This window comes from Orycteropus afer, unplaced genomic scaffold (assembly GCF_000298275.1).
Source record: "Orycteropus afer afer isolate SDZICR_OR568_19922 unplaced genomic scaffold, OryAfe1.0 scaffold00061, whole genome shotgun sequence".
NCBI classification, from domain to species: domain Eukaryota; kingdom Metazoa; phylum Chordata; class Mammalia; order Tubulidentata; family Orycteropodidae; genus Orycteropus; species Orycteropus afer.
This window is the reverse complement of record NW_006921648.1, coordinates 4,034,445-4,049,833: the sequence shown is the minus strand read 5'-3', so window position 1 is coordinate 4,049,833 and position 15,389 is coordinate 4,034,445. Positions and strand designations below refer to the sequence as shown.

The 15,389-nt window shown below is 56.2% G+C and overlaps 2 protein-coding genes across 2 annotated transcripts in view; one reads left to right on the top strand and one right to left on the bottom strand.

Moving 5' to 3' along the window:
- EEF2KMT (eukaryotic elongation factor 2 lysine methyltransferase) overlaps positions 1-5,269 on the top strand; it is a 13,527-nt gene extending 8,258 nt beyond the window's left edge. Inside the window, exons 3-6 of the mRNA XM_042780778.1 lie at positions 2,653-2,786; positions 2,876-3,171; positions 4,210-4,359; positions 5,169-5,269. Coding sequence (XP_042636712.1) covers positions 2,653-2,786; positions 2,876-3,171; positions 4,210-4,359; positions 5,169-5,269 — 681 coding nt within the window. The remainder of the gene's footprint in view (positions 1-2,652; positions 2,787-2,875; positions 3,172-4,209; positions 4,360-5,168) is intronic.
- A 733-nt stretch (positions 5,270-6,002) lies between these two features.
- The window catches only part of ALG1 (ALG1 chitobiosyldiphosphodolichol beta-mannosyltransferase), a 16,710-nt gene continuing 7,323 nt past the window's right edge, over positions 6,003-15,389 (bottom strand). Inside the window, exons 6-12 of the mRNA XM_007939719.1 lie at positions 13,873-13,994; positions 13,680-13,718; positions 13,268-13,327; positions 12,309-12,419; positions 9,208-9,322; positions 7,502-7,577; positions 6,003-6,134 (exon numbers count right to left, since the gene is read on the bottom strand). Of these exons, the coding sequence (XP_007937910.1) occupies positions 6,003-6,134; positions 7,502-7,577; positions 9,208-9,322; positions 12,309-12,419; positions 13,268-13,327; positions 13,680-13,718; positions 13,873-13,994 (655 nt within the window). The remainder of the gene's footprint in view (positions 6,135-7,501; positions 7,578-9,207; positions 9,323-12,308; positions 12,420-13,267; positions 13,328-13,679; positions 13,719-13,872; positions 13,995-15,389) is intronic.

The following is a 15,389-nucleotide window of genomic DNA, read 5'->3' as shown; positions in this document are numbered from 1 at the left end:
CAGATGGAACAATCTTGGCTTCCTTGGGCCTCAGCCCACTTCTTACCAGCATGGCCCGTTTGGGCCCCATGGGGGTCTCCCCAGCACCACCCAAGAGAAGTAGGACCCTCATCAGATGAGCCCCTGCTGCTCCCCAAGAAGCCTTTGGGAGCTGCCCATGTGAAAAGCAGCTTGGTGAGAACCACCCCCTGGATTTGGGGTGCCTGCCCTTGGGGCTATTGCCTGGTGCTCACTCGGCTTCATGAACTCCAGCTGCCATGGCCCTGAAGGGGGACTACCCCTCTGAGGTCCCCCAGGCCCTCCCACCATGAACGTGGCCTATGGGAAGTCACCCCAAGTCAGCTCACAGCGACCCCCCGTGTCACAGAGCAGAGCTGCTCCATAGGGTTTCCTGGCTGTGACCTTAATGGAAGCAGATGACAAGGCCTTCCTCCCATGCGCCGCTGGGTGGGTTTAAGTCACCAGCCCTTAAGGTTAATACTCGAGTACACAGGCGCCCTGGTGCTGCAGTGGTAGAGTGCGTGGCTGCAAACCAAAAGGTCACCAGTTCAAAACCACCAGCCACTCTGCAGGAGAAAGGTTGGCAGTTTGATCCCATAGATTACAGCTTTGGAAGGCCTATTGGGCATTTCTTCTCTGTCCTGTAGGGTCGCTGGGTGTCAGAACCCACTCGTTGACAACGGGGGTTGCATGCTGTTTATGCCACCTGGAGGCCTTTATCTTAATCCGTGCATCCCAGACCACTGTCCCGCCTGGAGGAGGGCCGCCCAGCCTATCTACAGGGCCGAGTGAGGCAGGCAGCAGGGCCTCTGCTTTATCCCGAAGGCCAGCGTAACCCCCAGGCTGAAGCCCTGTCCTGTCCGTCCCCAGCACGAGTCCGTCCACGTGGAGCCCCTGGATGAGTTATATGAGGCACTTGCAGAGGTCCTGACCACCGAGGAGTCCACCCAGGGCCACCGCAGCTATTTGCTGGTACGAGCTGTGCACCCGTGCACCCCCCTCCCCGACATGGGCCACACACGGGTCCTTCACAGACAGAGTTGAAAATTCAGGCTCCGCTCAGTCCCACACGGGGCCAAATCCTGACTCCTCAGCTCTGTGCTCAGTTAGCCTCTGTTTCCTCATCTGCAAACTAAGTATTTCAACAAATAGGGGTACCTACCTAATGGACGAAAGGCCCTGATGGCGCAGTGGTTAAGTGCTCAGGGAAGGTCAGCAGTTCAAACCCACCAGCAGGTCCTTGGGAGATGAGGCAGTCAGCTTCCATCAAAATCACAGCCTTGGAATCCCTGAGGCATAGATCCACTCTGTCCTGTGAGGTTGCTATGCGTCGGGATCGACTTGACACCAACAACTTGGGGTGGTTTTTGTTGTTTTTTTTAACCTTATGAGGGTTAAATTAGGTAATGCATGTTACTTACTTAGCGAGGGTCCTGGTGTTGGGTCCTCAGTGAATCCGGGGGGTGAACGTGGACAGCTGTCATTCCGCTGTCCTCTGCCACCATCGGTGCTCAGACTTGTCTACTCAGGCCCTTTAGCAGCACACACTATGGGGCTCTAGGAGGCCCGTGTTGTTACTAGGTGCTGTGGAGTCAGACCCTGGCTGATGGTACCCCCCACAGTGGAACCAAACCCGGCCCAGTCCTGCACCATCCCCACGATTGCTGCAGATCAGACCATCGTAAGCTGTAGGGCTTCCATGGTTGATTGCGGACGCAGATCTCCAGGCCCACCTTCCTGGTTTCTCTTAATCTAGAAGCTCTGCTGAAAACCGCTCAGCATCACGTTGTCAGTGTCACTAGCTGCTGCTGAGGCCTGCCTTAAGGACAGAGTGGAGCTGCCCCACAGGGTCTCCAAGGCTGTCAGTCTTCACAGAAGCAAAGCCCAAACCACACCCACTGCCTGGAGTCCATTCTGACCCACAGCGCCCCTAGAGGACAGAGTGGAACTGCCCACAGGGTCTCCAAGGCTGTCAGTCTTCACAGAAGCAAAGCCCAAACCACACCCACTGCCTGGAGTCCATTCTGACCCACAGCGCCCCTAGAGGACAGAGTGGAACTGCCCACAGGTCTCCAAGGCTGTCAGTCTTCACAGAAGCAAAGCCCAAACCACACCCACTGCCTGGAGTCCATTCTGACCCACAGCGCCCCTAGAGGACAGAGTGGAACTGCCCACAGGTCTCCAAGGCTGTCAGTCTTCACAGAAGCAAAGCCCAAACCACACCCACTGCCTGGAGTCCATTCTGACCCACAGCGCCCCTAGAGGACAGAGTGGAACTGCCCACAGGGTTTCCTCGACTGATCTTAGGAGCAGATCACCAGGTCTTTCTCCTGCAGAGCCATTGGTTGGGTTTGAACCACCAACTTTGTGGTTAATAGTCAAATACAAACCATTTACACCACGTTAAGAACCTACGAGTTAGGGCAGTCCATACTACCTATTTGTTTATCTCACATTACTTATCTCAGAACAGTGCTCACACCACCCACCAATAACGGGTACTGAAAACAGCTGAACAGCTTACAGCCGAGGGCACCCACAGTGCAAGGGACCATGCCGTTTAACTCCCTGCTGACTGGTTGTTTCACAAGGTGCAAAGCAGCTGCTTTCATTCTGGTCGTGGGGTAACCCTCTCCCCCTCTCTTGGCCCAGCCTTCCGGAGATGCAGTCACTCTCACCGAGAGCACAGCCATCGTGTCCCACGGCACCACAGGCCTGGTGACTTGGAATGCCGCCCTCTACCTTGCAGAGTGGGCCGTGGAGAACCCGGCAGCCTTTGCTGACAGGTGACAGCTGGGGACACCAGGCAGGGCAGGCACCCAGCCAGGTGTGGCCTGTGCCACTGGCAATGCTGAGTCTGCCTGCCCCCACTCAGGACCATCCTGGAGCTCGGCAGTGGAGCCGGCCTCACGGGCCTGGCCGTTTGCAAAACATGCCGTCCCAGAGCATACATCTTCAGTGACTGTCACAGCCGAGTCCTTGAGCAGCTCCAGGAGAATGTCCTCCTAAATGGCCTGTCCATAGAGCCAGACATCATGGCGCCTCGGCAGGACCCGGGCTACGACACGCAACACTCAGAAAAGCCCACCGTGACGGTGGCCCAGCTGGACTGGGACCTTGTGACAGCCCCGCAGCTCTCTGCCTTCCAGCCCGACGTTATCATCGCAGCAGGTACCGCCAGCCTGGGCTGCCTATCAGCTCATCCTACTCAGGGCTCGGGACACCCAGAGAGCCGCTGGGGTCTGGCTGCAGGGTAAAATGGGCAACAGGAGTGGGCTCCAGACAGTGGCCATGCCCTGTCCTATTACAGTGGCTCCACGGGTGTGAACCTGGTTCTTCAGCAAGCCTGAAGACCCGGCCACAGGGACTGCCTCAGGTCAGCCAGGCCCCAGGGGCGGGATGGACTTGATTTCCCTCACCAGCGCCCGAGGGAAGTGCCCCCCATAGCACCTCCCCCACTCCCATTTGAGATGCCGGTGTTTCGCTGGCCGCAGGCACGGGCCAAAATGGCCACAGCAGCCTATTCAGTCCACTTCGCAGCCCGCCTCTCACAAGCCCGCGTCTGAGTCCGCCAAGCAGCCCAGGAGCCCCGGGCTGGGCACCAGGTCGGGATGCGGAGGCGGCGCTGCGGGCCTCACCTCCGTCTGCCTCGGGGCTTGCAGCGTCACCACACGTCTGTCCCTGTGGCGTCCCCATCTTTGTGTCTTTATAGAGGTCCATGACCCCGTCATTCAGGAATCAACCATTTCTGGTAAGAGCATAGCGCCCCTGAGACAGTGGTATGTAGTGAGTCCCCCAGCCCTCCACAGCAAGCTCACTCAGCTATGCAGCCCCATGGGGAAAGGAGCCATGGACGTGCCAGGGCAAGGGGTGCAGGACATCTCCCCTGCACCGGCTGGCAGGCAGGAGTGAGCACACCGCCACTGCAGTGGACAGTGGCCCGTGCACAGACGTCTGGGGACGGCCTGCGGCAGGCCAGTCAGCAGGGCACCGTCTGTGGCTGTGTCTCCAGGCAGCTTTCCTCTCCCGTTTTCCTTCCCTGCCCTAGTGACTGCCTTTCCGTTTGAAAGCACAGGCCTAATGCCCCTGCTGCTCCACAGGTACAAAGCAATGCCTGAGCCCCCCGAGACCCTGGACCCCAGGCAGCCCTGGGCCCCTAAGGCCCTGGGCCCCAGGCAACCCGGCACTGACATTGTCCTCTTCCTGCAGATGTCCTATACTGCCCAGGGACCATCCTCTCCCTGACCAGGGTGTTACAGCTGCTCTCGGCCTGCCACGAGGGCTCGCGGGCTTTAGACGCTTATATTGCATCCACCATAAGGAACCCAGAGACGTTCCAGCTCTTCACAACCGGACTAGGTAAGCCTTGGGGTCCCAGCCCCTCCTGCCAGATGAGAGAGAACCACTGGTCCTGCCCTGTCCCCACAGACTTTAGTTAGGTGGGAATTACCAAAATACAAGGAAATAAACCCCGACACAGACCACCAGTCCCTGTAACAATGTCTGGAACGACAGGCTGGCGGCACCCCAGCCTGGCAGTGGAGGTGGGCTGCAGGGCTGGTGGGTGGGCTCAGGGCGGCATGGCCAAGCACTGAGGGCCAAGGGAGAGGCAGCATCTTACTAGACGCCAGGGGGGGCAGCCAGCAGCCCACCTGCGTGACAGCAGGTTCCATGAGCCTTTGACCTCGTTCCCTTGTGTGTGAGGAGGGTGGGTACAACCCACCTGATGGCATCAGGCCAGTAAGGCTCTGGTGGTGGGGCGTGCACAGGCCTGGAGGCCAGTTGCACACACGTATGCGTGCACACACAGCCTCTGGGCATCCACACCTCAGGTGAACGAGGTGAACCAGCATGCACCTGAAGCAGTGCCTCAGCACAAGAAACGTTCAGGAGCCGCAAAAGCCAGCGATGGTTGCAGGGGCGGCAGCCATTTAGACAAGCAGACAGCCTTGCACTGCCCCCACTGCTGAGAACACTGTTCACACCCAGAAGCCCTGCACATGTGCACACACCTGCACATGCATGTACATACACACCCCTCCACACACACACACCTACCCACCCAAGCAAACCCCTCCACACACCCCAGAGCCTTCCTGATGACTGCGCCCCAGGACAGGCCGTGTCCTGGCCCCAGCGCTGTGCTGATTCGTGCTGTCCGTCCCCAGACCAGGCTGGGATCCCCTGGGAAGCAATGCCCCGTCATGATCAGAAACTGTTTCCCTACGACGAGCCCTCAGAGATAGCAGTGCTGAAGCTAGCGCTGTAGACCTCGACAGCTGTGTCGCTGGGAGATGTGAAGATCAGACCGTTACTGGGGGAAGGCCATTCAGCTCGCCGGACGCAAACTGTTGAAGAGCGCCGAGTTCCATTACAAAGACTGCCGTAATGGAATACGGGTTGGGGGGTGCCCTTCCTGCCAGGAGTTCTCCTTCACAGACCACCATAAACCAGAAACGTGGCTCAAAGAGAAGCGTTTCATTTGTGTAAATACAAACACCACGTGACTGTCCCCAGCCCAAGCACTCGCCTCCTCAGGAAGCCAGGCCTGCTCACGTGCCGAACGTCTGCCCTGACTGCAGCAGTGGGGCCTGCTCTCAAGTCAGGAACCAGATCCCAGGAACGTGCCGGAGGGCAGGCCAGACAGACAGAGACGGACACACCGGGAGACGGAGCCTGAGGACAGAGATGCTGGCGTTGCCGCACACAAGGAAGGAACTGAGTGAAGGGCACAGAGAGCAGGAGAAGGAAAGGAGGTGCTCAGGCCTCTGTGGAAGGAGCCAGGAAAAACAGCCCCTGGCTGTGCTGGGGGAACATCAAAGGGGCCTTCCTGCTTCCGGCCACTGGGTGGCACTGCTGCACACGTGTGCGGGACCTAGGACTGGGGAGGCTGCATCCTGCAGGGGGAGGGCAGCAGGCCCGCTCTGGGGAGAGGGAAGGGACAGCAGCGTGGAGGTCTTCCGGGTGGACGGGGCCACGTCACCTCCAGCCTGAGGGAGTGGTCACGTGTCCACGAGCAAGGGGAACACAGTCTGCTTCCAGCTCTCGTGCCAGCGAAGCTGCCTGGACTCTCGGAGGTTCGTCCGGAACTGGTTCAGCTTGCCAGCAGGATCGGGAAACTTTGAGAAAAGTGTCTACAAGAAAATCAAGGACCAGGACTTCCCTCGTCCATCCCACCCAGAGCCCTTCCTCCTAGAGCCACCAGCCTCCCTGTCACCCTCCCCTGGAGTCTGCCAGCTGGCCTCCCCGCTCTGGACAGCCCCCGGCCCGGCCTCCGGCACAGCTCCGTGCTAATCCTGACACCGGCACCTGGCAAATTCATCTTCCTGCCCCTCCTCCCGGACTGCTCTCCTAGAGACTCCTGTGTCCCTGTCCCACCACACGCAATCCCGTCTCCCAACACACGTGACCTGGTGCCTCGCCCTTCCCCCAGGAGCACCCTCCCTCAGCCCCTGCCTGGCTCAGTCCTGCGTGTCTGCTGGGAACTGGGTGATGTCCATGATCTTTTTGGCTTTGCTAGATTGTCCATATTGGGGCCAGCACTCTTCAGCCTGCTAGCCAAATCCAGCCACTGCCTGTCTATGAATAAAGTTTTATTGGCACAGCCACTGTCCTTTGTTCAGACTGTCTGGCTGCTTTCACATGACTAGGGCAGGGATGCAGCCACTCCTCGGAAGGAGGGTTGGGCAATCTACTGTAGTGATACCACCTCGGAAACCCAAGGAGGGGTCGCTATGGGTAGGATCCGACTCAAGGGCACATAACAACAAAGCCAGGGATGAGGAGCTGCCCCAGACTGCATGGCAAAGGCTACGATATTTCCATCTGGCCTTTCACAGAAATAGCTTGCTGACCCCCGTCTTAAATCATCAAGAATGATGATGCTTTGCTTTGCTTGATGAGAAATGTGCACCCACCATACGAATGAACCCTGAAAACATCACGCCAAGCAAAGGGAGTCTGTGCAGAAAGACAGACACCTCGCTTACGTGAAATGAGCAAATATGTGGAAACCGAGTAATGGTGGCGGGGGCAGCAGGGAGGGGGGTTCTGTTCAGAAGACACTGAGTTATGTTCATGGAGGTGCAACCATTTGGAAAGGGACAGTGAGAACGGTGTACAACCTGGAGAACACCATCAGTGTCAGTAACCTGTACGTGTGGAAACTTGAATGAGCATATTTTTGCCTCAATTAAAAAAAAAAACATGGTTGTAAGGGTCCTCCCCACCTCTCCCAGCTAGTCCAGGAAGTCCCCTCCACCCTCAGGCTCCCTCCTGACCCTGACCACTCCCTGGGGCACTGACGGTCTGCAAACTCCACAAGCCCAGAGGGGAGACGGGATCGTGTCCCAGTTCCCAAGCCACTGAGCCCATGAAATGCCGACAGCAGAGGCGGCCCGGCTGGCCTGCCTGTCCTCCGCCCCCTCTTCTGCTCTCCATCCCGATCGTCACGGCCCCCGGGGCCCTGCTGGAAGAGGCCGGTGCCGGCAGACACGGCTACCTTCAGCTGGGCGGCCAGCTCCTCGGCGTCCTTGAAGACCAGGCCGTTCTCCTCATGCTTCACGAGCTCATGCAAACTGCAGAGAGAATCGGGAGGCCTGAGAGCCCCGGCCGCCTGGAGAAGAATCCGGAACCCTGGGGTGCCACCCTGACCCACCCCACCCCCAGGCTGCCAGTCGGGGGGCTGGCTGCAGAGAGTGTGTTCTCAGATTTGGATCTGGATGGAGAAGACCTATCTGTACCCCAGGCACTACCCGCAGCACCTTCACAGCTGTTCACCGACGGGTGCAGCGCAGGGAAAGGTCCGGGTCAGCCCAGGGTCACCCCGTGCACACGTTCCCCGCGGGGTGAACAAGCCAACGCCCTGCCTTCTTGTCTCAGCACTCGTTCCGCAAACAAGACTCGGGTCTGTCTGCTTGGTGCCCTGCTTTGACATCTTTGTGAAAACGTGATTCTGCTCATCGGGAGGCGCCGAGAGGCGCTCCTGAGGGCGGGAGGCTCTCGTGTGCCTCGCACAGAACACGGGTGTCACACCAGCGTCGCTCAGCCATGGGGGCACTGCTGCTGGCCGTGGGGTCAACGTCGATGACTCAAACTGGCAACAGCAACTCGAGATGAGATGGGAGGCTTGGGGGGCAGTGAGATGATGTCAACAGGGAAGAAGAAAAGGAGGGTGAGAAAAGTCGCACAACTCGGGGAACTCATCAATGTCACTGAACTGTCCACGGAGAAACGACTGTACTTTTGGCTGCATGTATTCTCAGCAACAAAATAAAGAAGAAATGGTGTACTTTTGGCTGTGTGTATTCTCAGCAACATATAAAGAAGAAACGGTGTACTTTTGGCTGTGTGTATTCTCAGCAACAAAATAAAGCTTTGAAATAAACAGTGTCTATTAAATAAGGTTATGTATGGATTGGCTGATGTAAGTGTTGTGACCCGAGGCTCACAGGGGCCTAACCTAGTATTTCCCCAGGAGCAGCGGCTCAATATTCATTAACCCCGTGTTCATGGTAACTTGACAGGACATAACTTCTGTGTGTAAGGAAAATCGACCGAACATCAAAATAGTCAAACCCACTAACGGGGTGGGGGGAGCTTTGCTGTTCCAGTGGGTGGTATTTGAGTTTAAGGATGTAGTCCAAGACCACAGCTGAGTTGTTTTAAATCGGCCAGAGAACGAGGCGAGAAGCAACCGCACTGGAGGCGGGCTTTCCGGGAAACCGGGTAACCAGGGGTTGACTTGCAGGGCCAGAGCTCGGCTCACGCAGACCCTAAGCTCACCCTGTACTTCCGACCCGTGGCTTCTGAGCAGCACTGAGAAGCCAGGATGGGCCGCGGCTTCCTGTCTAAGGCTGCCCACAGCACCCTCCCCACCCGTGTCTGCTACGGACAGCAGTCCCAGCGTCCCAGCCGTTTAACTGATTCCCCTTCAACTGCATGAACGCAGACCCATAAAGGAAGGGATGCACGGCCAACCTCAGGCCGCTGCAGCCGCCACCCTGTTCCCCACACAGCCCTGCACGGGGGGCCGGCACTCTGCACGTCTCATTCCACACGTGCCAGGTGGAAGTCCTGCCTCCTCCGTGGGGCTCCCCGCACACACACTCTGCCGGGGGCTCCCACTCCTCGGGGCACAGGGCGCCTCCCCAAGTGTGGCCCAGGCGGTCAGACCCTGCATGGGGCGGAAAGGGTCTCAGCTCCTACCAGCGGAAGTGCACCGCACACACGGGCAAGCAGCACCCAAACATGTCCACGACCTTCATGGGCAGGTCCAGGCCGCTGGAAGACTTGTGCAGACAGACACCCAGGTCCGCCGACCCTGTGAGCAAAGGTGAGGGGCCGATCAGAACATGGATACAAATCCTGCAAAGCTGGGAGTCAGTACCCCCCGGCACCCACTGCAGCCCCTGGGCCAGCCCCAGACCCCAGTCCGGTGAACATGTCGCCATCAGGTTGGCTGACGGATGGCGACCCCACGTGTGTCACGGGAGAACCGCGCTCCAGAGGCTTCTCAGTGGCAGACCTCAGACACAGACCGTCAGGACCTCTCCCACGGCACCTCTGGATGGGCCCAAACCTCCACCCTTTCAGTCAGCAGCCAACCAGTTAACCATATGCACATGCAGGGACTCCCCAGCCTCAAATACAATGGCTTATGCCAAGCAGCCTGGCGAGGGCCAGAGACCCTGGCAGGGTGCCCAACACCACTCCTGACCATGCTGCTCTGTGTCAAACTTCCCGCCTGTTAGTTACAAACTAAACAACAAAAAAAACCTCACTGCTGTCGAGTTGATGCCGACTCATAGTGACCCCTCCTTGGGTTGCCAAGGTGGTATCTCTACAGGAGTAGACTGCCCAGTCTTCCTTCCGAAGAGCAGCTGGTGGGTTTGCACCACCAGCCTTCTGGTTAGCAGTCAAATGTCCTAGGCACTACACTACCAGAGCTCCCAGTTACATGCTGTTGTTGTTATGTGCCCTCGAGTCAGACCCGACTCATAGCGACCCCTCCTTGGGTTTCCGAGGCAGTATCACTACGGAAGTAGGATTGCCCAACCTTCCTTCTGAGGAGTGGCTGGTGGGTTTGAACCGCCAGCCATCTGGTGAGCAGTCAAGTGCCTTAGGCACTATGCTACCAGAGCTCCCCAGTTACATGCTACTTTTACTTAAATTAAGGACCTCTGGGGGCGAATGCCTAAGGAATTTTACTGCTAACCAGGTCAATGGTTCAAACCCATCAGCTGCTCAACAAAAGGAAGATGAGGCAGTCTACTTCTATAAAGATTTACAGCCTCAGAAACCCAGTGGGGTCGCTGTGAATTGGAATCCACTTAATGGCAGTGAGATTGGTTTTCTTTTTTTTGGCTTTTATCTAAATTGACTCACTTTTTCTATTAAACCACAATTTATTTTAAAAGGACCCAGGATCGGACCCAACAGAAAACCAGCTCTGACTGTGAAGAGAAAGCCAACTAAAAGGGGCATGGTGGCGCCACCCAAAGGTCAGCAGGTTGAACGACCCACTCACATCGCGGGTGAAAGACCTGGGAGCCTGCTCCTGTGGGCATGACAGCCTAGGAAACCCTATGGGACAGTTCTGCTCTGTCCCATGGGGTCGCTGCAAGTCAGCAAACAGCAAAGCAAGTCAGTGTCACTGACCACCAGCTGGGGACGCCTGCCCATCACAGGCTCTCTGAGGCCCGAGGCTGCAAAACAGCATGTCAGGAGTATCCAAACACTGGGCCAAGACACCCCTCCTCGGAGTAATGAGGCGGAGATTAAAAGGGCAGTGAAGTTCTTGCACATAGTCCACGCTGTTTAATGCTTCCTTTGTGTCCCTCCCAAAGCCATCACCCGCCCACTCTTTGGGGACCCAACCCTACCCCGGGCCCAGCGCTTCTCCTGAGGCAAAGAGCAGAACTAACTGCAGGGCACAGAGGTAGGGACCCAGGAGGAGCAGAGGTGAGCAGGACACGGACTCGGTCACGGTGAGCAGCTCTGGGCCACCAGGCAGCCACCTGGGCTGTGCCAGGAAACAGCCTCCTATCCTGGCATCCAGCCAGCGCCTGCCACCAGCTGCCGGGCAGGCCCCACACTGCCCTCCTCCCAGGACCCCCCACCGCAGCGGGGCCCAAGCCAGGGCCCAATCAGCCCAAGGCCTGTTTGTATGTATTTCTGGCCCTTGAGCTGAGAATAGTTTTTCAATTTTTAAAGGTATGTAAAAAACAAACTGGAATGTGGCACAAAGACAAGTAAACACTCACTACCGAGCCCTTTACAGACGATTACAGGCAGAACTGAGACTGCAGGTTCGGTTCCAGAGCACTTCAATTCAGTGCTGTCGCAATCAAGTAAATCGCGAGCCCTTTTGGTTCCTTATTTCACATAAAAGTTTGGTTGACACTATACTGTAGTCTACTACACATGCAGTAGTATGATGGAAAAGTTTAAAATATCGTGAGAATGACCAAAACAGGACACAGAGACAGGAAGTGAGCAGACGCTGCTGGAAAAGGGGTGCCGGCGGACTTGTTCAACGTGGGGTTCAATGTGGGGTTGCGACATGCCCTCGGTTTGTGAAAAATGCAATTATCTGTAAAGAGCAATAAACGGAGGTCTGCCTGTACAATATCCTGACCTAGAGTGTCTCCTTATGTCGTGGATCAAACTGTGCCCCCAAATAATCTGTTAGAATCTAATCCCTATAAGGTTTTGTTATGTTAATGAGGCCATTCCTGTCTTAAACCTACCCGTTTTTGAGACATGAAAGGAGGTTAGACACAGACAAGCGCCAATGGTGAACAGACAGGTTCTACAGGGAGGTCGCCAAGGACGCTGAGAATGGCTGAGAATGCTCGAGAAGCTGTGGCAAGGACCTGCCCCAGGGCTAACAGCATGGGCCTTTCCCTAGAGCAGCATCCCGAGTTCACACTTCAAGCCGACTCGAGGGCACATAACAACAACAACAACAACAACACTGTCAGGAAATAGGTCCTTGTTTAACAAAACCCCCTCTTGTGGTATTTCTTTTACAGCAGCACCGGGGAACTAGACTGAAAACACCAACCTCCCTGCCGTCAAGCAGGTGCTGTTTCACGGAGACCCTGTGGCACAGAGTGTAACTGCCCCATGGGCTGTAATCTTTGTGGAAGCAGACTGCCACCTTTGTCTCCTGCATAGCAGCTGGTGGGTTTGAACTGCTCAACTTTCAGTCGGCAACCAAGTACTTTAGCCACTGCACCACCAGGGCAAAACACCTTTAAACCACCCTCCCCTCCTCACTCCTCCTCGTGCCGGGCCGTGCTTACCCAGGAGCAGGGGGTAGTCCTCGGCCTCCAGCCACGGGGTGCAGATGCGGACGTGCCGGAAACGCTTCTGGCTAATGATGCCGTTGTAGTGTTCCTTCAGCGGGCCTTTGCCTTGGCAGAGAGAAGAGGTCACGTGCTGACCCCCGATGCCTGGCCACAGTCTCAGGCTCTGGGGCTCCCCCAGGGCAGGAGCAGCCACGTCCCAGATGTCCCATCCACCCACTCTAAGACTCCGGGGAGCTGGCAGGCCATCTCAGCCACATAGGGCCCCAGGGGCCTAACTGGGAGTCAGGCCAGTACCCAGGTCAGTCCCAAGCCCTGAGAAGCAGGTGAAAAAACCCCACCTGAGAGCTGCAGTGAGCCCTGGTGGTACAGGCCCTAAGTGCTCAGCTACTGATGTAAAGGTCAGCAGTTCAAACCCACCGGCCGCTCCGAGGGAGGAAAGCATGGCCGCCTGTTTCCATAGAGATTGACAACTTTGGAAAACCTAAGGGGCCAGGATCAAACTGACAGCAGGGGGTTTGGTTTGCACTTTGCTTTCGTAAAGATTAAAAAAACAAAAACCAAACTCACTGCCGTCGAGTTGGACCCAACTCACAGCGACCCCTCCTTGGGTTTCTGAGGCAGTATCACTACAGAATAGACTGCCCAATCTTCCTTCCGAGGAGTGGCTGGTGGGTTTGAACTGCCAGCCTCCTGGTTAGCAGTGAGATGCCTTAGGTACTATGCCATCAGAGCTTGGAAACCCTACGGGGAAGTTCCACTCTGTCCTGTAGGATTGCTATGAGTCAGAGTGAACCTGACAGCGGTGGGTTTGGACTTTTTTTGTTTAAGAACTTCGGTGGGTGAGAGCCACCATGGACATCAAGGCAGACGACAGATACCCTAAAGTTGCCTGCTTTCCACCCCTTCCCCCACCGCCATGTAAACAGAGGTACACCACGGGGTCCAGGTGGTACCTGTTATCACACAGATAAGAGAAGGAAGGTTTTCTCCATCAACAGTCAGTTGTTCAAACTCTGTGTTTGAAAAAGCAACAGATACATGAAGGACAAAGCAGCATCACCTACTCAGGTGAGTGGGGTTGGGGAGGAGGCTGAGGAGGGGTCTGGACCTGGCCGGGAAGCCAGCCGGTTGTGGCCAGTCGGGCTGAGCTCATTCTCCCTGAGGCAGCGTTTGGATGTGGGCTTGTTCACTCAGGGACTCAGATGGGCACTCACTGCCCACCTCACCACCCACACCGCCCTCGGGCCAGCACACCCAGGACCCCTGAGGATAAGAACATGCTGCCCACCCAGGATGCCCAAGTCCAAGTGAGCAGTGCAACAGCCCCACACACACCCAGAGCTGCTGGTGACAGGACACACCTACTTTCTAATGCTTCCAGCAGAACAGAGAAGTCTTCGTCTTCTACAAGGAGAGAGGACTGAATGTCATGGGCCTGATCCTAGAAGTTCCCCACACACACTGCCCCATCCCCCTTCCCCTTCCTCCTCAGGGACCCCAAAGCCACACCACAAGCCAGGTGCTCATCCCAACAATCCCCAAGGAGGGTCCTGGAGACCTGTCCAGCTCGTGCTGCTGACCAACAGGGCTGGCCGCCCCGGCCGCTGCATCACCAGGCCACTCCTAGCATCCCGCTCCGTGAAGGCCGACCATTCCATGGCTGGGTCCAAAGGCTCTGAGCTGAGGAACAGAAACAGAGCCTGTGAGATGGCACCAAACAGGCCGGCAGGCCCCAGGATGGCGTCGCCCATTACAGAGTGAGCCTGGCCAACCAGAGGCCTGGGCATGTCAAGACCCCTGCTTTTGTTCTTTCATGATATTTATTGGTGGATGCTGAGGCTGCGACAGTGAACAAGGCTGTCTCCGTCCTCATCGTCACCCGGTTCCCTCCACTCTAGGATGAGGACAGTCATACCCATTCCAACAGCCGTGCTGGGTTCCTGACAGGAGCAAACGGGAGGCTGTGTGTGTGAACAGCCACATAAAGGTCCTCTCCTTGGCCCTGTGGGACACTCTGGAGGACACATAGGCCACAGACCTCAGTGCAGGGTCAGGAACCTGCTAGGAGCCGGTAAGGATGCCAGCCTAGTGCAGGGGTCAGCAAACATTTTCCTAAAGAGCCAGAGTAAATACTTTAGGCCTTGTGGGCCATTTGGTCTCTGTAGCAACTTTCAGCTCTGCTGTTACAGCAAAAGCAGCCACAGGCATTACAGAAATGAAAAGGCTGGGCTGTGCTCACATAAATTTTATTTACAAAAACAGGTGGCAGAGTAGGAGGGGAGGGGAAGAAAGAACGCTGCAAAAATGAAAATAAATAAAAGAGAGCTCTGGTGCGTAGTGCCTAAGGCATCTGGCTGCTAACCAGAAGGCTGGTGGTTCAAACCCACCAGCCACTCCTTGGAAGGAAGGCTGAGCAATCTACTTAATTTAAAACAAAAAAAGGGGGGGGGCTGAGTTAAAAGAGGGGACATTCAGAACGTAATTTTAAATTCTCATGGATTCCAGACTTTCTGGAACCATGGAGAGTAGGTGGACCCCCGCATAATTTATAAACCTTAAGCCAAAACTGTCCCCTGAAGTCTTTTTAAAACCAAACCATAGTTTAGCTTAACTTGTAAAAAAGATCTGCTGTAAGCACTGTGCTCTTGTAAGGTCTATCTGTATGGGATCTAACTGACAACATCACCTCGAAGGGTTAGACAGGAACCTCAGGGGGCAGTGAGTTCATGCCAATGGAGAGGAACAACTCACAAAGGGAGGGTGAGAAAGGCTACACAAGTCAAAGACTGTCACCAATGTCACTAAATTGCACATGTAGCAATGACTGAACTGGGGTACGATCTGTGTATACTCACAACAGGAAAACAAAATTATTCAAAGAAAACAGGTGGGATTCCACTACCATCAGGAGAGAAGAGCTAGAGGTGCAGTGGAGTGTGTCCCCGGACCTGAGATCCCTGCACTGGACCTCCTTGGCAGAGACACGCAGCCAAGAGACTCCCTGGCAGAGAGAGACACCTGGCAGAGAGACCACTGCAGTGGAACCCAGAGGCATGGGATGAAGCGGCAGGCTTA